This window comes from Vespa mandarinia, chromosome 15, assembly GCF_050613455.1.
Source record: "Vespa mandarinia isolate Hongniang chromosome 15, ASM5061345v1, whole genome shotgun sequence".
Classification (NCBI taxonomy): Eukaryota; Metazoa; Arthropoda; class Insecta; order Hymenoptera; family Vespidae; genus Vespa; species Vespa mandarinia.
Genome location: NC_140824.1, coordinates 466,697 through 489,754, shown reverse-complemented (window position 1 = coordinate 489,754; position 23,058 = coordinate 466,697). Strand labels below are relative to the sequence as shown.

At 37.9% G+C, this 23,058-nt stretch overlaps 1 protein-coding gene and 1 long non-coding RNA gene across 18 annotated transcripts in view; one reads left to right on the top strand and one right to left on the bottom strand.

Moving 5' to 3' along the window:
- LOC118450007 (uncharacterized) overlaps positions 1-23,058 on the bottom strand; it is a 34,021-nt gene that overhangs the window by 3,348 nt on the left and 7,615 nt on the right. The window lies entirely within an intron of this gene.
- LOC146872507 (uncharacterized) overlaps positions 1-23,058 on the top strand; it is a 36,111-nt gene that overhangs the window by 12,388 nt on the left and 665 nt on the right. For 4 of the 12 annotated variants that reach the window (XM_085661480.1, XM_085661487.1, XM_085661486.1 and 1 more), the window contains 29 exons: positions 4,313-4,435; positions 4,527-4,705; positions 4,778-5,025; positions 5,109-5,365; positions 5,457-5,648; positions 5,795-5,977; positions 6,073-6,681; positions 6,768-6,944; positions 7,023-7,206; positions 7,298-7,875; positions 8,035-8,862; positions 8,931-9,315; positions 9,422-9,724; positions 9,815-9,981; positions 10,345-10,629; positions 10,720-10,900; positions 10,980-11,197; positions 11,287-11,571; positions 12,143-12,317; positions 14,107-14,447; positions 14,509-14,737; positions 15,001-15,198; positions 15,279-15,482; positions 15,566-15,729; positions 15,896-19,003; positions 19,394-19,616; positions 20,444-21,271; positions 21,752-21,937; positions 22,098-22,625. In XM_085661480.1, coding sequence (XP_085517606.1) covers positions 4,313-4,435; positions 4,527-4,705; positions 4,778-5,025; positions 5,109-5,365; positions 5,457-5,648; positions 5,795-5,977; positions 6,073-6,681; positions 6,768-6,944; positions 7,023-7,206; positions 7,298-7,875; positions 8,035-8,862; positions 8,931-9,315; positions 9,422-9,724; positions 9,815-9,981; positions 10,345-10,629; positions 10,720-10,900; positions 10,980-11,197; positions 11,287-11,571; positions 12,143-12,317; positions 14,107-14,447; positions 14,509-14,737; positions 15,001-15,198; positions 15,279-15,482; positions 15,566-15,729; positions 15,896-19,003; positions 19,394-19,616; positions 20,444-21,271; positions 21,752-21,937; positions 22,098-22,625 — 11,566 coding nt within the window. Of the gene's footprint in view, positions 1-4,312; positions 4,436-4,526; positions 4,706-4,777; positions 5,026-5,108; positions 5,366-5,456; positions 5,649-5,794; positions 5,978-6,072; positions 6,682-6,767; positions 6,945-7,022; positions 7,207-7,297; positions 7,876-8,034; positions 8,863-8,930; positions 9,316-9,421; positions 9,725-9,814; positions 9,982-10,344; positions 10,630-10,719; positions 10,901-10,979; positions 11,198-11,286; positions 11,572-12,142; positions 12,318-14,106; positions 14,448-14,508; positions 14,738-15,000; positions 15,199-15,278; positions 15,483-15,565; positions 15,730-15,895; positions 19,004-19,393; positions 19,617-20,000; positions 20,367-20,443; positions 21,272-21,354; positions 21,407-21,751; positions 21,938-22,097; positions 22,626-23,058 lie in introns of those variants that run through there. The other 8 variants (XM_085661479.1, XM_085661478.1, XM_085661482.1 and 5 more) reach the window with 8 other exon arrangements.

Sequence of the window (23,058 nt, the reverse complement as noted above, 5' to 3'; positions counted from 1 at the left end):
AATAAAAAAAAAAAAAAATGAAAAAGAATGAAAGAGAGGGACGCAGGGTTTGTCCAAAGACGGGACTACGCGAAAGTGGTACAGCCACTTTCAAAGGATCCTCCTACCGATCGATTTTACTTTTTGATTTCTTTATTACGTTTATTATTTTATCTTTTTCTTTTTTAACGTCACGCGATAAGATTTTGGTATCGTATCGACGAATTTACTCGATTGTTAAAGAAGATAAGATAAGGAGATGTCTTATGAAATAATACAGGACAAGATTTGTTTTAAGATTGTTATATTCAGTCTAATGAACGAATTAGAAACAGTGATAGCTGTTATGTAACGAATATAATACGTAAATCCAACCTAGATCTTTAAAGAAATTGATATCTTCGCATATCTACATATTCCAGGTGATTTTTTTACGCGACGGCATATGCGACGAATGACAGAGTTCGGAGATTTTAACGCTCGCGGTGTCTTTTCATAAAATCCTTGGAGTCTCGTATGAGACTCCTCTCACAATCAATGCACGTTGGCCTAATTTCTACGTTCCGAATATGGTCACGACTTCGTGTACACGCTGTCCGTTCTTCCATCGTTCGCAGGAGGTTGTCGTTCTTTAAGAATCTCGCGTGCATTCCTACATTCGTAACACGCCCGTGTCTCTTTCTCTCTGCATTCATGTGTATATGTGCATATACGTATGTGTGCGTTTATGTGTTTGTATGTTTGTGTAGGTACACGTAAGCGTGACTTTAGGCAGGCGCATGCAATTTAACTCGACTGCAAAAGTCACTTTCACTCCGTTCGCATGGAATCCCTTTTCATTGTCATTGTTATATCGAAGTGTTCCTGGATTGGATATGAATTACCTTCGATATCTTAGTCATCCGAGATTAATCGAACGAATTCAATTATTTGTTTGTTTCTTAACTTTCTTTTTCTCATTAATATTTATATTTATATAAAACTTTTATAGAAAATTGTCGACTTTCTTTTCGTCGCCCACGCTTATGTTTAAAGAGAAATTACTGTAATTTCTTCGGTACGTGAGCAAAATGAAAAAAAAAACGGAATAACACTCGTCGAAACGTGTCACACGATCTCGCGACCGTCACGGTTGGATCGGACATGCGAGAATTTTTTCCAAATGAAATAGAAAAGAAAAACGATCTATCATTTGGGAATATTTCGTTCAAATTTTGTTTTATTTAATCGCATCTCGAAATATTATTGAAAATATTTCTTCTGAAATATAAATTCTGAAATAATAAATCCAGAATCGTTCGGACGAACGATTTGGTTTGATGATTGATCGTAATCCGATCGATGCTTTTTCATGAGTTTGTAATTCGTAAAGAGAAAGGGTATACCGTTGACGAATGACAGGACGGGGAGAGACGAGATCGGCACCAAGAGCGAAACTTTGGCCTATCGCCAAAGATGAAAATGGAAAGCATATCTCGCTTTTCTACGGTAGAACCTCCGGATGAGGTCGATGAACTCTCGCAGCCGATCTCCCTCGTTTCGTACTTTACGTCTTTCTCTTTCTGCCTTTGAGTATGGAGGGTTGCCCGCGAGTCTCTCTCTCTCTCTCTCTCTCTCTCTCTCTCTCTCTCTCTCTCTCTCTCTCTCTCTCTCTCTCTCTCTCTCTCTCTCTCTCTCTCTCTCTCGTTTAACTCTTCCCGATTTTGCTGCCGACGTCGCATTTAGATTCGTCGCTGGGTGCTCCGGAAATTCACCGATTCGATTGACGTTCCTTTCCTTCGTTTCAGTTTCATCGGACTAAGTAATCTTCTGACGAATATTATACGCATATCTACATATAAGAAATACTAAATGTTTCTTTTTTTTTTTTTATTTATTAATTATTGCAATCTAATATTTTTTGAAAAATAATCGAAAGCATACAGTTAATCGGAGATCGGTGAAAAAAAATTTGTCGTTTCGATATCTTAGTCCTGTTTAATCAATAAGAGAGGGAAAAGTAAGAAGCTATCTTCTTCGTCGAGCTAACAAACCGGTCGGTGACTTGACCGATAAGACAAACTCGTAATTAATGGATCCTAGTTATTGCATAATACAGAGGATCGTTGTTTCCATGATAGGAGATTTACAATTTCTTCTTTAGAGTCTAATGAATTTCTTGAGAAATTTTTCTCCTACAAAGAAGATCAGTTGAAAACTTGTTAGGATTGAAAATGTTAAAATATCTTTTTCTTTTTTGATTACATTTTATTTATGTATCGTATATCGCAATATACGTAGACCATGAAGAAAATGTTAGATGATGAATAACACGAACACCCTATATAAGCACCTAGCATGTAGATTCGTAAGATTTGTATAATCGAGATCATCAATAATCGCCTTCTCGCGTTTTAGAAATGGTATAGAATCATTTCGTAATTATGTAGACATGATGTGTAAGTGATTAGAATCTATCCCGTTGAATCAGCGAGGCTAGGAAAAAAATTTACGAGCGTAAATTTACCGGCTCCATCTCCTCAATCTCCATTTTCGTGCGGAGCCGCCTCTTTTCACGTTTCTTCTTTAATCTTTTTTCTTACGTGAACACGCAGGTATGGTAAGAAAAGAACATCGTATTTTCGTTATTTATAGAACATATCATAGGACATTAGATATCTTAATTAATTGCTACTTGATTAGCGGCTACTGTCGGAAATGAAATTAATGGAACATACAGGACAGATAAACGATGCTGATTTATTTTTATACTCTGTCCAAGTAAATTGGATATCATTGCTTTCCTCTCTAATAATAATAATAATAATAATAATAATAATAATAATAATAATAATAATAATAATAATAATAATAATAATGATAATAATTCATAAAACAAAATAACAATAACAATTTAATAATATTCTTATAAGAATCGAGATGAAAAATCTAATAGAGAAGATGATGGAACATCGTCAAACAATTGTTGGTTTTATAAATTGAGAGAGAGACAGGGAGAGAAGGTGGAAGTGTAAGTATTAGCGTACGTGAATATAAAGGAAGGATTTAGAATGGCGCGACGACGACTCGCTACAAATAAACTTAGAAATATAAGGAGGGACGTGATGTCATCACCAAAGGAGTACCAATGTCGTACGTGTATAATAAAATTTCGCACGAGACACAGCGCGTAAGCGTACGTATGGATATATAGACTGACTCAGAAAATCGATTATGTGATGTTTATAATTATACGAACTGTTTTTCTTTTTTCTTTTTATAATAAAAAGAGTAACCACAGACTAAAACTATAAATAAATTGTGGAAAATGAGTATCATATAATTATTAACAAAAATGTATGCATCTACAATAATCACAAGAGAATAAATGATCAATTCTTTGCGAGTCACTATATATATATATGTAAATGTTTGTAAAACATACAAGACGATTGTCAAAGGTATTCGTCACCTCAACGACAAGGAGCCTTTTTCATAATCGACAGGAAAATTTACATAAATGGCACTTGCCGTTCGCGAACCCGTACCCTTCAATTTAAATAGTGCCACTTTCTTTTTGATGTTCGTTCGTTCGCAACGAACCGGTGATTATATCATGCTACGCACGCATAAATCGTAAATCGTAAATCTTGTTGCATTAAAGGAAGGCTTCGTCTCGGAAAGGTTTTATTTCTCTCTATGCCAACGTTTCATTCGTTTATCATTCAGATCTAACATCGCGGAAGAATAGAAAGTTAAAGATTTATTCATGCTTCTGGCTCGTTATTGAGCATCGTTGAATGGGGGAGAGAAAAAAAAACTAGGACGAGTGGTATTTCGGTTGTTGAATAATCAAACAACCAGCTTGTCTTAACGTCGTCTGTTCGGGGCAATCAAAATAGATCTAGTCAGATTTTGTTCAAAACTATTCATTTACGATTATTTCATGAAGGATTTCATCGCCATGCTGTTGTTATTTCAATGAAAACTTTTTACGAACAGAGATTTCCGGAAGAACGAGTATAATAATTTTGTAAACACAGAGGTACATGCGTATATATATACATATATATATATATATATATATATATATATGTGTGTGTATAAGAATATATAATTTATTTATATTACTGTTTCGAGACTAGGATGATTATACTTTACAAGGTAATATCGAACGTATTTTCGATGATCGGTATTGACGTTTAATTTTTTTTTCTTCTTTAGAGATGTTGACGACACGATCGTTACGTAAATATGTCATGTAAAGCGATACGTAAAAAACAAAAGTGAAATTCCGTAGGCAATTTGCGTAAAATAATTTTCATTTTCTTCTTTTTTTTCTGAATTTATTTAGAGCGGAGAATGGCTACGATTGAAAGTCTTGGAGGTACAACCAGAATTAACGAAACTTGGTTCATCGGTGAAAGAAGCCACGGAATTATCGAACGCTCACAATGAAGTTCTTTTGCGATTGCAGGTAAGATAGACAGAAGAGAAATAGATATACAAAATGTCGAGTTTGAAAAATCGTCAGATATCATTTATTCTTTTTTTGTGTCTATTTGAAGAGCAAACAAAGTCCGGTGGAAGAATTATTGCGTCAAGCCGATCAATTGATTTCGACACAAAGACCAAGGGCGGAAGTTTATGCCGCTATGGCCGAAACGTTGGGCCAAGCATGGCGTGATGTGAATGATTTGTTGGAACGACGAAAACAGATTCTTGATTCCAACGTGCTCTTTCAATGGTTGGTAAAACGAATATCGATTAATCAAAATCCTTGGGAGAACAAGGTAATTTGTTACCTTCTATGTTACAGCCGTGCCGAAGAATGCGGAGAAAGCATGAAGGCTCTTGAAATGGCATGTAACGATACTCTATTACCGATCGAGATCGAAGCGGTGAAAAACTTCCTGTCGAAGATACACGATCTTCGAAAGACTATGCTCGAAGCATTGATGGGCGCGTTGCAAGAAGGGAAAATATTGTTGGATAAATTGAAGGAGATTGCGAACGAGGGTACTTTGGATTCCAGACCCGATAAAATTAAGATCGAGGCTGATCATGGTAGATAAATGATAAAATAAAACAATTTTGATTAACTCGTCACGCCAAAGCTCGAGTGCAAAAATATGATTGTTTATTTTCAGCCGTGTTGAAGGTCGAAAGATGGTTGGAGGATCTTCATGACAAAAGACGATTGATCGAAGCTTCCTTTCGTAGTAGAAAAACCCAATTGGAGCAGTGCCTTGCGCTTGCTTTGTTGGCAACCGATCTTCGGGATCTCGAAGAAATTCTTAACGATAGAATTGCTGCATTGTCAAGCACCTGTGATCAACTCGGTGATTCCTCGTCTAGCGCAGAATTGCTTCTTTTCGAATTGAAGAAATTGCAGGCCGAGGCGAAAGTAAATGTTCAGCGAATAAAAATAAATCTCGATGAAAATTGTTCGTTAAAAGCGTTAAAAGCTAGCAAATGATTTATTTATCTTTTCATAGGAGTTTCAAGACCGATCGATCAAGATTACGAAATCGACCGAACGATTGGTGTCATCGGGACACTTTGCCGGCGAGCAGGCGACCGAGCAAGCATACGCTATACTCGGCGCAGCAGCCGATTATGTCAACGATTTGGATCAGTATGAAACACTGTTGAACAGAGCTGTGGCTTTTTTCGAGGCCGCACGATCGGTGTGTACCTAAATTGTTCTTTAAAACGATATCATCCTGTTGACTTAGTTTACCAATTCTATGACCCCTTAACCCATTCTTTATTATATCTAGCACGTATTAATAGTAACGGAACGAAAATGATCATTTTGATCTCTATCTCTCAGGCTATCACGAAATTGGATCAATTGGAGATTCAACTGGTGACAACGGAACATCCACCGTTTTCAACACGATTAGCACGCTTTCATGCTCAGACGGTTAGCACGATCGAGGACGTTACCTCGAAACCTTTGATGGAAGGATACGCCTTGCTAGATATCACGGGAAGAGGAGCGCCCGGAGCTGAGGTTAAGTCACGCGATTATATTCTCTAAATGGCTAATTATATATATGGCTATTTAATGGATCTATCTCATTCGTGCCTTCGTATTTGTTACTTCAGGGCGTGAAACGTACGGTCGAGGAGCTAGAGAGTCGAAAGATACGTTTGTTGGAACGATGCACGGCTCACGAAGAAGAGAATCTCGAGATATCCAGAATGATAAATGTTTTCTTGGAGAAACACGAGGAATTGCACATTTGGTTGACCAACATTGCCGAAGCATTTCTTCAAGGTCATCAGGACATGGGTAGCGACTTGCCAATGGCTAAGGATTTCTATCGGCTTCATAGTCAGCTTTTGGACGATTTAGAGAAACGAACGAACGAGGTGGAACATTTGGAATTTGAAGTACTACCGATACGTGAACGATTGGATGAAGCGCAAAGGCGAGAATTTCAAACGAAAATCATCGAGCTGCAAAATTCTTGGACAAAAACGAAGAATATAGTTGCTCATAGAATAGATCTTGGCTTTCTTTATGTACAGTTCCATGAGATCGTCGATGAACTTAGGAACAAAATAGAATCATTGGAGAACGATCTGAAGAGCAATGCTGATGTTCTGAACGAAACGAAAATCGAGGATTTGAAATCTAAATGGAAAGCTCTTCAGCCAGTCTATCTGAGACTTTCTAATACTGGTAAAGTTTTTCTAGACGAAGCTGCCAAGGTACTTGAAATTTTTACGTTAGAAAAATAATGAATAATCTAGTTCAATTTTATCAATATATCGATAAAATGTGATATCTTTTTTAGATCAATGATCCCTATTTGGATATACCAAGAGCATGCTTGTGTGTGGAGACGTTGTTGGAGAAATTTGCGAACAGACAATTGACTATTACCGAATCTTGGGAGAAATGGCAAACGACTATTAAAATATTGAGGGAACGACGAATCGAGCATGAACGAAAAATCGAAGAAAGTACTAGGGTTCGTTGATCCCTTGTTTTTTGATCTTATTCAGTTTGTTCGATATTTAGCTAATTTTTTTTTTTAACAATATTTCAGACGTTAGAGTGGGTTTCCAAGTTCGGCGAACAGTTGTATCCGGTTATAACTTGTCAGTCGATACGAGTTGATTCAATACTTCGTGATTTGGAAGGATCGAGGCGACGTATACTACCCGAACTAAACAAAGCTGTCGACGAATTAGATGCAAGAATCAAAAGTATCGATAATTTGGTTGAAAAAGGTATCCCAATCTTGTAATACTTTTTTTTTTCTTTTTTCGTTGATTCATTTTTCATCCCTTTTGTTCATATTTCGCGTTATTACCTTGCTAGGTCAGATGCAAATCGATCAAGAAATGTCGGAAAGATTATCGCAGATGTACGAGAAACTACATTCTACGGCTAAAAATTACAAAGATCTGTTGATGTCTCTGATTTCAATATTTGAAAGCCTTCATGAGGTGGAACACAAGACGGACGAGGCTAAAACAAAAGTCGATTATATAACGTCATTCTCTAAGTCGTACGACGTCGACGGAGCTGTGAACGATCTTGAAATGATGAAACGAACGATTACGGAATCCTTGAAGCATATTCAAACAGAGATTGAAGCAGTCATCGTTAGGATAAAACAATTAGAACCACCGGATGCTGCTTTACAGGATATCGAAAAACTGAGACAGGCTTTGGATAATGTTGCCTCGCCATTTCAAACATTCACGATTGAAACATTAACGCGCATCGAGGAACATCGTCGGATCTGTATCTTTGGCGAGGATCTCTCGCGTATCGATTCGGATTTACGTGATTTGAACGATCAATTGCAAATTGTCGATGGGAGATCCAATGAGAATTTACAAGCTGCCAAAGCAGCGGCCGCTGCTTTTAGTCAGTTCGAGGCAACTATGACGGTAAGTTGGATTAAATTGATAAGAAATAATTTTATAGTTGATTATAACAAGTGATCTCTTTGCTGCTGCTATAATTGACGATGGAATTTTAAATTACGGTAAGACAATAATATCCAAGAGATAATCAATGTTTTTAGACATTTATTTATAATATTATAGATTTTGGAACAAAGAATAGACGTCTTTGTAAGAACGACAGAGGATACCATAGTGAGTTCAGCACCACATGTGAGAAATGATTTGACATCTTTGAAGGAAAAATGGAGGGATCTGAAGTCGCGTATGGAAAATTCGAAAAAGCGAATGGTCTTGTGTATTCAGTATTTCGAGCTTTTAGAAGAGGCCAAAGAATGGTATAGAGAGGGTGGTAAACTCTTGATAGTTATTGCTAGGAAAGCCACTAGCGTGAAAGTTCCAAAAGATGCTACTGATTTGTTACAAGAGATTGATAATTACTTGAAACCAGGTGAACAGAATCAAGAGAATAGAATCGAAAGATTGAAGGAATTGTCTACGATTATTTTTGGTACCGATAGGTTGCCACAGTTCAATGAAGTTATAGTTGAGAATCGGCAGATGTTAGATTCGTTCGCCGTTATTTCATCGGAATTGCGTACCTTAGTGCAGAATTTACAAAATGCCGAAGACCTGAGGGAAAAGCTAAGAATGGAAAAGTTGGAAGCTGATGAGAAATTGCATGCTGTTAAGAGAGAAATGGCAGCCGCCGAGGCAGCCAGAAATGAGGCTGAAAATGCAAGGAAGATGGCAGAGAAAATAGCTGCAGAAACATTGGAACGTGCCGAGATGGAAGCAAAGAGATTGAAAGAGGAAAAGCTTGCTAAACTCGAAGCACAGAAGATCATAACACAGCCGCCGTCATTTTCTGTATCCGCTCAGACGGACAAATTTGAGAGTACCGATGAAAGATATATCCACGAGAGTCATACCTCGGCCGTAACGAAAAAGGAGATTCATATTTTACAAAAGGTTAAGTATCCTGTTGATTTTTGGACGAATTGTTTTATTGTGAATTTCATTGTTTAATTGGATTTTAGATGGAAGTAGAGAAGATCGTACCCATTGTGCAAAAAGAGTCAAGCCCACCAAAGCAAATAACCGAAGAATCCCATAAATCAATTGTACATGAAGTAGAGCAAAAGGTATCTCCTGAATTTACTATTCCTTTGAATGATGCAACTGTTCAAGAAGGCGAAAGGTTTACTTTCGAGTGCCGTTTGATCGGATATCCCATACCAGAAGTGGTTTGGTACAAGGATGGAATATCCATTTTAAATAATCCTGATTATCTCACCACCTTCCATCAAGGAATTTGTACCCTTACAATCGAAGAAACATTTGCCGAGGATTCAGCAAGGTTTACTTGCAAGGCGTTCAATAATCTTGGATCTGCTGAAACATCAGCAATGCTAACGGTCAAGGGTAATAAAATTAATTATTAATATTTGATTATTGAATTCAATCTATGAGTCAAAGGAAAATATACAAGTGCTCTCTTTTGTATTATTATTTCTTCGCGTTTCTATAGAAACAGCACCAGAGGAGCAACCCAGTCCTCCTGTCTTCGTTAAAGAATTACAACCATCGGTGGCAATTGAAAATTCTTCTCATCGATTGGAATGCACGGTAGAAGGAAATCCATTACCAACAGTTCAGTGGTACAAAAACGAAACTAATATTGATAATTCGCCTGATTACATTATAACTTATAACAACGGTGAAGCTTGTTTGAGTTTCGAAGAAGTTTTCTTAGACGATAGAGCTATCTATACCTGCAAAGCCACCAATCGGCTTGGACAAGTGTCTACTTCTGCTCTCCTTGACGTAGAATGTAAGCAATAATTTCGTTTACAATCATACATTTTTTATAATACGATTTCGCGTGCTATATTCAAATATAAATATATTGACATTGTTATAGCAATGGAAACGTCTACGGAGAAACCTTATTTCTTGACACCATTATCGAACGCGATGGCGAGAGCAGGACAGAGAGTAAAACTAGAATGTGAAGCTACCGGTAATCCAATACCACGATTAACTTGGACACACGATGGAAAGCCGATAGATGAGACCATTCACACGAAAGTAATTATTTCTTCATCAATAAAGTTTACTTTCCTTCTGTTACTTGTTCTCTATATCAGCATTTCTTTTTACCATGCGGCCCAATACATTTGTTTGTAATGATACCGCGGCCCAATACATTTGTTTGTAATGGTACCGCGGCTCAAATATTTATAATATAACATTTTGAAGAACCTGATAGATTGGAGTCATTGTATTATATTATTTTAATGATATAACTCTTACTGCGATAATATATCCCCGCTTTGACCTAAGATAGTAGTTATCGTTTCGTGGTCCATTAAAACATTTAACAATATTGTAAGTTGAGAAAAGCTTTTCTAAATCATTCGAATAAATGACATTTCGAAATAATCCTTTCAGATTCAAACAGAGAATGGTCGAACAAGTTTGATAATTTCGGAAGCTTTTCCGAAAGATGCTGGATGTTATACGGTGATAGCTAAAAATGATGTAGGCGAAGCTAGTGTATCGTGCAATGTATCAGTGAAAGGACGTCTTCCTCGTGAAACCAGTGATTCTGAATTCGCTTGCAGTGACATGGAGCCCACAGAACCGAAAATTCAACTTCGCCTGAAGGATCATGAAGTTCTCGAAGGGCACACGGTCAGATTGGATTGTGTTATAGTTGGGCAACCTGAACCCGAGGTGAATTGTCTATCCCATTGATTTTGATACTTTTCTGATATACTAATTTTCTTACAAACTTTGATAATTAACGAAACTTTACTGCTCTAGGTAATCTGGTATCACAATGATAAGCCCGTGAAGGAATCGGCAGATTTTCAATTACTATTTCAAGGCGACAAGTGTTCCTTGATTATCCATGAAGCTTTCGTAGATGATGCCGGAGTATACAGGGTGGTCGCCATTAATTCTGGCGGTGAAACGTCTAGTCAATGTACATTAAAAGTTATACGTAAGTTGAGCTTGCAAAATGTCATGAAATATGGTAGGATCTAACGAACAGATTTAATCAAAGGCTTGAATTATATTAGCAATTTCTCGTCATTCAGAAGACGTGGACTCAAAGGACAAACAAGCTTCCGAATCAGCAATACCTAATTCACCACCAAAATTTGTGAAATTGCCGACTGATTCTTTGGTAGCCGAAGGTGAGGATGTGAGTTTTGAATGTGCAGTGACTGGTGAACCGAAGCCAGAAGTCAAATGGTACTTTGACAATAATGAAATCATAGCAGACAAGAGAATCTTGGTGAGTTCTTATTCTATATTTTTCTTTTATTCCATTTAATTCTTTTATATCTCAATTTGTCGATTAATATTATTGTTTTATTTTGATAGATAAAACAAAAGGAGGATGGTACGATTATGATGAAGATTTTATCAGCCATTCCAGAAGATAAAGGTAATTATGTGGTCAAGGCTACGAATATTTGTGGCGAGGCTAAGGCTTTTGCCAGATTGGTCGTACGATCGTTGAGTGACTTCAGGAAAAAAGAAGAATTTGTCAAAATGGAAGAGAAATTGATACCACCGAGTTTCAAAGAACGATTTACGAGTAGGCTCGTACCAGAAGGAGTATCTACAAAATTTGAATGCATTGCTATTGGAAAACCTGCTCCTAAGGTAGACTTTATATATTATCATTTTTATCATTTAATAGAAAATAATAAATGATTCGGATGAAAATGTAGGATGATCATTGAACATCGAATAATTTCTAGTCTCTCGTTCGTTCAATTAACGATTAAGAATTAACAATAACAGACGATCACTTATGATCAACGCTATAAGCGATACTAATCGATGGTCGAAGGTCAAGCTAGCGCGCGGATCCTCCAAAGAAACCGAACTTGTTCGCAATGAAATCTTTTCTTCGATATCTCGAATCGACTAGCCTTCGAAAGTTGGCCAGCCTGTTAAGAGGTAACCGACCAAAGAGTAATTTCGTGCTACCGGGTTATATTTAAACCTCGTACAATGTATCACGTTTGAAAATCTGCGAGCGCGTCCGCGAGCGGAAAAACTCGGCAGAAGTTCGTACGACGCGTCGTCGTGCGAATCATCGGGAAGATGATTCGTTGATTGAGAAACATAAGGAGAAAAAAGAAAAAAGAAAAAGGATAAGAAAATAATACGAAAAACGAATAAGAAAGAAAACAAGGCAAAAAAGAATAAATTTCTACTCGACATTTAGATTCAGTGGTTGTTCAACGATCGACCGGTCCATGGAAAAGATTTCTTGGTCTCCGTTAGTGGCGATCGGCAGGTATTGACGATACCAGAAACCGGAAGTTCGCATGCTGGGACAATATCTTGCGTGGCGGAGAACACCGCCGGTAAAGCGACCTGTAACGCCAAATTAGAAATCGGTGAGTTTCATCTTAAATCGCTTTTTTATATATCCAATCTATCCTATTTTTTTCTTTTTTTTCTATTTTATTTCTATTTTATTATCGAGTCTATTGCACCCTCATCGAATGCCGATGCCAAAATAACAACGATATGGGCAATGGTGCCACGAGTTATTAATACTCTTATTTCTGAGCAACAGCTTCTTACTGAAAATTTCATTCACGAGTATCGGCGAGGCAAAAGTCCGATTTAACGCCCAAGAACTATATGACATCGTGACACAGCTGCCTACCCTTTTGAAATTTGATAGGTTCGCACTATTTTTGATTCACCGTACGATTCGATTTTTTTTCATCCGATTGCCTCGTCCGAATAATTACGTCTATTTTCCGTCTATTTTACGTCTATTTTACGTCTTTATTTTACTTGTCCGTTTGACGGAATAAGAACCCGGTCAATTTTTATTGCTCAACAATATTGGATTATTCCAATATTGTGGGTGAGCGAGCATCGCGCATGCGCTCTTCAAACGACGAATTTATTTTTAACCGTGGGTGCAGTTGAAGAAATTCTTCTTTTCCGTATCTTTTCCATCGCCGCTATGAGACATTACTTTGAGTCATGACTATAAGTAGATTTCTTATGATTCCAAGACTGTTTTTACAAATTTTATCGCTCACTATGTAGGTATTTCAAATTTAATTAATATAACGTCGGAACAATATATACCAATTGATTTATCTTCTTATAACGTAAGACAGTTCCGTATTTTTTTTTATATATATATATATATATATATATATATATGTATGTATGTATGTATGCATGTACGTTTGCAAGTTAAGTCAGTCCACGCTTTTCGAGCGTCTCTTCATCTCTCTTTCTTTCTCTTTCAAAGACACGTACACGTACACGTATGCGATACATGTAGAAACCGTGTTATTTTTGTCGGCACGAATACCCAGTACGTAGCTTAGTCTAGAGTCGCTAACGCCGAGAATTTAACTGCTCCTTCTTCTGGGAGTCAAGCTTCTATTAAGACACTTTACGAACGACACTACATTGAACCTTGATAAAGAATATCAAGACAAAAAGAATCGGTAAATTCTTTGTTTAGGATTTATCAAATATATTTTAGGCATTCCAATGAAAAACAGTAATATAAATCAACGCCTACAGGATGTCCATGATTAATTTAGCTTATTCAGGACAGGTCAGGTTTGCATTTGTGATCTAGATACATCGAAATGCATTCCCTGATCTTTAAGAGTTTAACCGTATGCATTTTGGTAACTGGCCAAGGCATTTGGTTTCACTCAAATAGCAATAAACCAGAAATCAGAGAAGATCGGAAGGATTATGTAGCAAGCTCTTAAAGCTCTTATTTGCATTTGCTCATTGTTTGTAACAATTTTAAAAGTTACCTTTCTCAATTATGAAATACTTTTCCGTATATCTGTGATATTTGTACTTGAATTGCGCAACCTCGACAAATTCCACATTTGAGTATGAGCACACGTTTAATCGTGCCAAATATTAATACATTCATGATTTAAAAGAATCGATCCATATATAATAGATTCCCTGTCAAATAACAAATAATTGATTGATATATTACAGATCGATCAATGTAGAATTCAGATAATATATAAATATCTTTGATTGTTGTTTATGCACGTATCGTTACGTGATATTACGAGTAATTTTTCGATCGAAATGTGGGCGATGTCTATACGAAGGCCGATTACTAATAAAAAAAACACGACATGTCTAATGATAGACAACTCGATTAATCATCCCTGTTAGATATCGAGCCGAAAAAGGAGGAAGGTATAGAAAGAGTACTTGAGTTAGTCGAAGTAAAACCTGTCGAAGACATGCACGCGGCAAGTAGTAGCGACAAACATTTCTCGGCTGAAAAGATGTCGGACGAAGGAGGATTAGGCAGTCAAATTCTAACTAAAATGTCACAAACCATTACGGAATCTACGACAACTCATACGTCCACGAAGAAGGAGTTTATATCATCGATGATGTCCTCGTCAACGGCAACACCCGGACAGGAACCTACTAGCGTTACCGTGAAAAGTACTGTTCACAGTACCGAACAGTCAACTTCTGAAAATGGTGCTCCTCCTGTTGTTCAGGTAATATATTTTCTTCAGAGATCTTTCGCAATGGCTATAAGAAGAATGTATTGTTCATCAGTCACAGAAAGTCGAGGAGTTCGAAAAGATTGTTCAAGATCAGCCAGGTGAAATTCGACAGGAGAAGACTGTAGTGGTATCTCAAGGCGAGGAAGGTATAAAACGCGATGGGAAGACTATGCAGGTTCAAAAGCCAATTAGGAAATCAACAGCACCGAGATTCGTTTCGCCGTTAACAGGAATGATCGTGGATCAAGGCGCTGATGTTGTCGTCGAAGGAATTGTTGACGGTAAGAGAAATACATTTGATGCTAACTTGTTGTGAATTGTGTGTTATTATTATTATTTTTTTTTTTTTTTTTTTTTTTTTTTTTTTGGCAAATCTCGTGGCCATTGCACTTTGCTCGAAATTTGTAATCACTTATTATGAAATGCGACCTCACATTATAACAAGTCGTGAAAGATTTTATGAAAGGAATTCATTTTCATTTCTTTTCGTCGTTCAATGATCATCGGGTTATTAATAACTATGTTCGCTCATTGATTTATATAGGCTATCCGCAACCGAATATTTCTTGGTCAAAGAACGGACAGGAATTACAACCTAAGGACGGTGCCAAGACGAGTTATGCTCATAATCACGTACGCTTAGAGTTGAAAAATGTCAACGTGAAAAATGCCGGACGTTACACTTGCACTGCCAGCAATGAATGTGGATCAGCGAGCAGTACTGCTGATCTGGTGGTCAAAAGTGGGTAATCCGATAATAATGATACTTCATTAAAAATCATCGTCGACGTATGAAGAATAACGAGTATAATGATATTTCAGAAACAATCTTCCCACCTGTATTCGGTAGACGATTACAAGCACAAGTTGTGAAACGTGGCGATCGTGTTCTTATGGAAGTTGAAATCACTGGTACTCCAGAGCCTACAGTTATTTGGTACAAAGATGACGTTCCTGTCAAAGAACAACCACCCGCATTGAGAATAAGACAACAAGGCAATTGTTACATATTGCAGATCGATAAAGGTAAATTGTGATTATAATTCTCAAATTGTTGTGCTAGCCACATTTATTTCGTCAAATATTATACGTATTATTTATATTTTCAGCTGAGAAAGTACATGCCGGAAAATATATGGTACGTGCGACTAATGCTGGCGGTGAGGCTCAAAGTATAGCAGATTTTGCTGTGTTCGAACCTACACCCGACACTATGACGGAAGTTCACAAGACGGTTATTTATGAGAATGTTCAAGATAAAAAGATTATCCAAGTAAGTGTTGCTTTTCTCACAGGACTATGCGATATATATGTATGTATATATTAGGGATAATATATTAAAATTTTGAATGAAAATTGTTTACATAAGTATAAGAGGTAATTATATATATATATATATATATATATAAAAAAAAAAAAATGTATATACTTGTACGTAGCCTGACGTAAAAAAGTTCGATGTACCGTCAGCAACTTTGAAGACAGAGCAAGTAGCAGCGACAACGATCCAGCCAAGTTCTATTTTAAAAACTATTCCAACTCCAAGTCCAGCTCCAGCATCTTCTACCTTATCCACAATCCGTACGACCCAAGTAATCGAAGAGCCAGAGATGAAAAGTTGTCGATCGGAAACGATCTCGTCAACGTTTGAAACTCATCAAACCGAGACTAAATCGGAGCAAAAGTTCCACATGAAGTTAGAACATAAAACTCCGCCGATAATCGAACCGAGAGCTCGTCCCGAGCTAACGACCACGGTAAAGCAAGTTGCCCAAGAAGAAATCAGTTCTAAATTTATCGAGCCAAAGTCTGTGACCGTGGAAGAAGCGACGAAAATCGAAAACGAGAATATAGAAACTTCGACTATCGCGAGAAAAGATGCATTAAGTTTCTTTGAATCTATTACGAAGGAAAGTGAGAGTATACCGAAGAGACCAAAAGAAATGATTAAGTTGATCGATGATGCCGATGGAAAGGGTCATGAAGTAAAGGTTGGAAAGCTAACGCAAAATTACGAACGATCCACCGCTTTTCAGGAGATAAAAAAGCCTGAGCCGAAACCGACGGACTTTCAAACGACTAAGAAATCTGTCCAAGATATTTTTACCAAGTTGGAATACGGATCCTCGTCGCGCGGAGTAGATAATAAATTATTTGATTTTCCATACGAGGAATACAAATTACCACCGTTAGAGACGAAAAAGACGCTTTTGGAAGATATCACTGTATCGGGACCGCCGATAATCGAAACGATTTCAAGATTAAAAACTCAGTCTGAAAGTACTGAAACAATGACGGAAGGATTCACTTTGGTACCGGAACCACCACCGGAAATAGGATACATGCCTAAGCCCGAAGAGATTAAAAAAAAGAGCCCTGAGGTACCACTCAAGGCGAAACAACTTCAAGAATCTTTTGAAAAAACTTTATCTCCTATAGATGCACCGGTCGGTGGTGTGAAAATATTTCCTATAACTCCTCAAAAAGTTGTAGAGAGTCCTAAGATTACGAGGAAGCCCTCTACAATGCCACCCCCACCATTTGAGCTTGAAAAAAAGGAAGTCATTGAAGAGATATGCATTAAGAAAGATGTTCATGAGAAAAAGGACAGTAAGATCTTGAAGGAAGAAAAAATCGAAGCACCAAAGTTCGTTCCAGCACCGAGTGTTAGACCATCACCTCCAAGACCCTGGTCGTCGTCATCGGACATAGAAACGAGATCACATGTATCTACGGATATTTCCGAGTACAGATGTCACTCTGCCGCGTCCAGTCATCAAGAGATATTACGATCAACCTCACCGCGACCTTCTGCCGACGGTTTAGCGATGGAAAAGTCATGGGCAAAAAAATGTACAGACGCCACACGAAAATCTTGGCCACCACCGAGTGATTCTACTACGACTATGCCTAAACAATTCCCTGGCGAAGATTATAAGAGCTCGACGAAAGAATTTAAACAGGAAACTGAACACACGTCAGACGGAGGTTTTAAAAAGACAAGTATGGAGTCTTCGAGTACCTTAGAAAAACGTTCTTGGAGTTCGAAACAGGAATCGATGGAGAAAGTTATAGAAAGAGCACCTTCGCCGCCCAAGGTAAAACCGATTATTTATAAGGCTGAAACTATTAAAGTCGATCATGCCATTAATACGATTCAAGAAAAATCGATGCATGAAAAGTATACATCGGAATATGACATGCAGAAACAGGCAAGTTCCGAAAAAACAATCGAAGAGTTTACATTAAAAAGTCCTTGGCCAGTGGAAACGGATTTAAAAGCACCCGGATTAGTAAAAAGTGTCGAACCACCGAAGAAAATATTTGTCCTACCGCAGGAATCTTCTTCCATGACAACTGAATCTCATTCGTATGATTCGGTTATTTTGGAACCTGGTCCACCGCCGGAAATTGGCTATGTGCCACCACCGACGATAAAAGAGAAAAAAATAGAGAAGATCGAGAAAACGCTAGAAATGTCATTAGAGACAAAGCCAGCTAAAATTCCACCGGGTGCTATTAGAACTATACCACCACCAGTTTCGCAAAAAAAGGAAGAACCACTACCACCACCACCACCGGTTCTGCCACCCAAAGATGTTCGAATCACTCCGCCGCCTATTCCTGCGAAACAATCTCTTTTGGATAATTTAGAACCTTTTCCGTTCAAACCATCTCCATCGCCGACGGTACCTAAACCAGCCACGAAACTTTTGCCACCTGTAACGCCAACTAAATTTGTTAAAGGAACTTTCGGAAGTGATTACGAATCGGACATAGAAATTCATGTGAAGCCAAAATGGCGACCTTACGAAAGCGACAGCGAGGAGCCACGTTATCGCAGAGTACAAGCTCCGGTTCCCAAACAAACCACTAGACCAAGATCAACGGAACCGGAACCATTACCTCCTTCCAAATTTGATATTCCTCCGGTAGAATTCTCAGGTCCGTCCAAATCCGTATTAACCGAAGAAACTCAACAGAAAATGTATAAGAAAACAATTTTCAAACGACACGAAAAGGAAACGAAACAGCAGCCAAATTATCAGCCTAGTCAAACTCAAGCCTCTCCTCCTGTCGTTCTAAAGCCAGGTTCTCCACCAATTTACGTTCAACCAACCAGCAAATCCCAAGCACCTAAGTCTCCACCAACGAAGAAACCAGAGTCTCCAAAGTTTAAGGTGAAAACCTTTCAACAAGAGAGTGGTTATATGGCGGATACGGATGAGCCATTACAACAAAAAGCTTCAAATATTACCATTCAAAAAAGTTTTGGAAAGCACGATGGTTCTACCAGTTCGGCAAGCTCGCACATAGAATCTCGCACGTCCTATTCCGAGAGCAAATCTGAATACTTTGAAAGTAAAAGTTATCACAGTCACGAACAACATAAGAAAGAAGTATCATCTTTCGCTCCAGCTACTACACCTCCACCTCCTAGTTCCTTATCAAGCCAAAAACCTGCCGCCGAACAGCGAACGTCATTTATCGAGAAGACATATTCTTCATCGAGTGGAACCGAGCCCACTAAGTTAAAAACTGCGAAGGTTCGACGTGTTTCTGCGTCTTTTTGTTTTGCGTGTTCCTTGTGCAAATATGTAGATGTATATTTTGTATCTCCTCAATAAGCAATTAACAATTAAATCCCAAGATATCAATTAATTAACATTACAGAAATATTTACAGTATTACTGTTTTAGAGTGATGTTTTTGTGCATGAAAGATATGCTTTACCTCAAGAGTGTTGTTCTTAGTGCACACAAATAGAAAGCTAATGTTAACCTGTGTTTAGATCATTTGTTTCTTTTTTTTTTTTGGTCGATCGTCTTGAGCTTTGCATAGATGAAATGAGAGTTAAGATTTTGCTAATTAGAGAATGATCGTGGATTTATTTTCGGGGATTTATTTCTTACCTCAAATATATTATTTCTCTACAGGAGACAGTTTATACTACGGATCTCTCTTCGCATCGGAAAATGGATACAACGCGGAAAGTTCAGGCACCCTCTCCAAGCCCTTCCAAATTTGTCAAGGGCGAATTTCGTGAGAGTGATTACGAAAGCGATTACGATGGTAGAATCTCGTCTGTCTGGAAACCCCGCGGTACCGAGACCGATGATCGTTCTTTCAAACCAGTGAAATCTACCTTAACTGGTTCAGGTATTTTTTAAATTCAAATAATAATTTACTTGTCCAATACGATAAAGATATATATATATATATATATATATATATATATATATATATATGTATAACTCACGATAGAACCATTCTAAATGTACCTATATATACGTGTCTATAATTGCTCTGATGTAAATATTTCTTGACATAGAAGTAGCACTCTATGCACTAGATTTGATATTTTCTACTTCCTTTGACTTCTTTATTCCGTAAATTATAATACTATGGTTGGTGAGGGGATAATCCTTTTAAAATATAATCGGGTAGGTTGTTCAATCAGGATATAAAGTGAATCGATCGTACAGGTGAAAAATAATTAGAAGTTGACCCTAATAGGAGTCTTACTTTGCAACTTTTTTCCAGCTTACAACAAGTAGACCTCCCGGCAAGCTTTCTTCTCCTCTCGTTGTAAACCTCGCGAGACAAGTTCTCCTATCTTCCTGCTTCGCTTGTCTCTCTATCTTTACTTCTTGGCTACTCTAAGTACGTACGTTAGTTAACCCCCAGCTTTTCTTTCTAAGGCTTCAAACATGTATATCCAATTTCATCGCTCTTCTCCTGCTTTCTTCTCTTCGTGTTCTCTTCTGTCAATAATTAATTTCATCGTTGCGGGATTTAATTCTCCCAAAAGAATTATATCGTATAACTTGAAATCATACGCAATGGCTGTACGATGCTGTTAAGGGTGCAAAACCAATAGAAGAGCAGACGTGAAAATGGTCCAAATAATGTCCAAAAGTATGACCTTCTTTCTTTTATCGAATCCTCTTTTGATCGAGGTCACCCGGGAAATATTTTCTACGTAGGAAAACCGATCGTGGCAACACCATCAGAAAAAAGAATCGAAGAAACGTCATCGGGCTTTGATCAAAGAACATCAATGAAAGAGGTCGAGCAAGAAAGTCGGATAGAAGATAGATCGATCGTTACACCGACCAAGATAAAGCAAGTTTTATTACCTGGTTCTCCACCTGAAATCGCTTACGCTCCACCTCATGGTCAAGAAACGTATTACGAAGCACGGGCGGGAATGCCTTATCATAACGCAATTGGTACGGAAACTAGGAAAACAGTTCGAATGGATGAATCAACGGAAAATAGCAGAAGAATCGTCACAGTTGAACAGACTAGTCGGATCATCAAGTTCGGTGATGGACAGAAAACGACAAGCGATCTTGGTCCCGTTGATTCAACGAAAACGCAAAAACAACAGAAATCCTATTATCGCGTACCGACTCCTAAGAAGTTTGTACAGGGCCAATTCAGAGAGTCCGATTACGAGAGTGACGTTGATTCCAGCAGAATTAGACCAAAGTGGGCACCTGCAGATAGCGACTCGGAGGATCCAAGATACAGAAGAGTTCAACCTCCTTCTGGGAAAAGTATTAGGTCGAGCAGCCTTCCGGTTAGACAAGAACACGTGGTTTCACCATTGGAATTTGATACCGGTCCACCACCGATGAAAAGACAAACGTCGATGACTCAGCTACGTGATGAGATAAAAACAAGCAAGTTCGAGGCACAGAAGTTTCAACAGCCGCCATTTTCGAGGCAAGACGAACAAGTTTTGCAGCCTGGCTCACCTCCAGAATTCGGTTTCGTATCCAGGAACGACGTCAAAAAAGCTGCCAATCGTAAGGGCATTTCATAAGATTTTTTTACTTTACTTTTATATTCGGTGCAAAAATCATTTTTCTCAATAGTCAAATTATTTCAGTTTGTACAGTACTGTAAAATATGACGTTGATTGGAGGACGGATACAAAAATTGTAATTACTACACTCGTAGATAGTGATGTCGCTTTTATGTAAAAATAATTGCGTGTTATTTTATTTTCTTACACATTTTTCATCATCATCATCACCAACAACAACACGTTACACCTCATTGTCTTTTAATTTCATATTTTTTCAATTTCTTTTATTACTGCATTATGTCATTATTCACTTCAGCTTATTTTACATTTTTTATTTTTTCTATCCTCATCTTCTTATTTCTTCTGTTTCTTTTTATCTTTCTTTCTTCTCCATTTACACGTTCCTTGTTTTTTGTCTTTTTAAAAATTTGCTGACAAGCTCATATCCCGTAACACGAAAAATCTGAAACATCCGTAGACGTGGCGTCACGTCACATGAGCGATATGACGAGTACCTTCAAATCCAAGACCGAAAAATTCGTAAGTGACATCCAGTCGGATCTGAAGCAAGGTAAACCAATCCTAAAACATCCTGCTGAGAGTCGCGTTAGCGACAGTGATGAGCCGCGGACGTATAGAGAAGAATCTCGAGTTGCTGAACACGGTAAACACAGACATATGACTTTATATTTATAAAGCACATCAAATTTATTTCACTCTAGAGTTAATGTTAATTGTTAAGATTACGAAGTATTGTAATGAATAAATTTCAAAGACGAATTAGTACAAATATATATAAGTTTATCGTCACTCAACGACTACAGGGATGAAGCAAATCGATCCGGATACTGGACTAATATATTTCAAGTATGACTTCGGCTATGAATTTGGAATCGTTTTACCTGGCGAGGGTAAGAAGACCATCACTAGTACCAATAAAACGATTCAGGGCCAAAGACGAGCTAGCGACATCGAGGTGCCTATCGTTCATGAATTTACCACCAAGAAGGAAAACGGTTATGCGAAAAAGGGGACGACTACGTCGTCGTCCTCGACTCGTTCGACCAAATCTGCTACGACTAAGTTTGGTCCTTCGAAAACAGTAAAATGGGAACCAACGTCCGAGAGCGAATTTTCTGAAGCCGAGGATACGAAGAATGCTAGAAGAAGATATCCTGGCGTTGGTGGAGACACTATGGCACCACCACCGAGTCTCGTTATACCTTGTTCACCGTCACCGTCCAGATGGGATTACACCACGCCTAGTCCGCTTTCCCTCAGTCCAAGCTTGCCAAGTCTCTCTCCCCGATACAGTAGCGCCACTGGACCACCTAGCAACGTGGATTCTGCAGGTATATACCTGCCTTCGACACCTTGCCTTGTATTGTTATGTTCGATCATATCTATTGCCATTTCAGAGACATTTTCTGCTTGATTTCATGCATTTGCACTTTTGCTGATTTTGTTCACTGGAATTCGCTTGAGGCATTGCATTATACACACATATATTTCGGAATAGCACTGGAACGTTTTATAGCGTTAAAACGTTACAAAACTAATTTCTCTTTGCATGAGAATTGGTCATTGGTTTAGCAAAACATCTTGCATTTGCAAGAACATCAGAAAATTTGCTTATTGGGTTTACGAAGAGAGAAACTCAATATTGACTAACTTTATGCATTATTATTTAGGCATGGAATTTGTGATTTCCCATGAAAAGTCGGTTTTTCTTTAAGCAGTTTATCTATCATTGCTTTATCCATAAGCTTCTGAGGCTGTCTATCT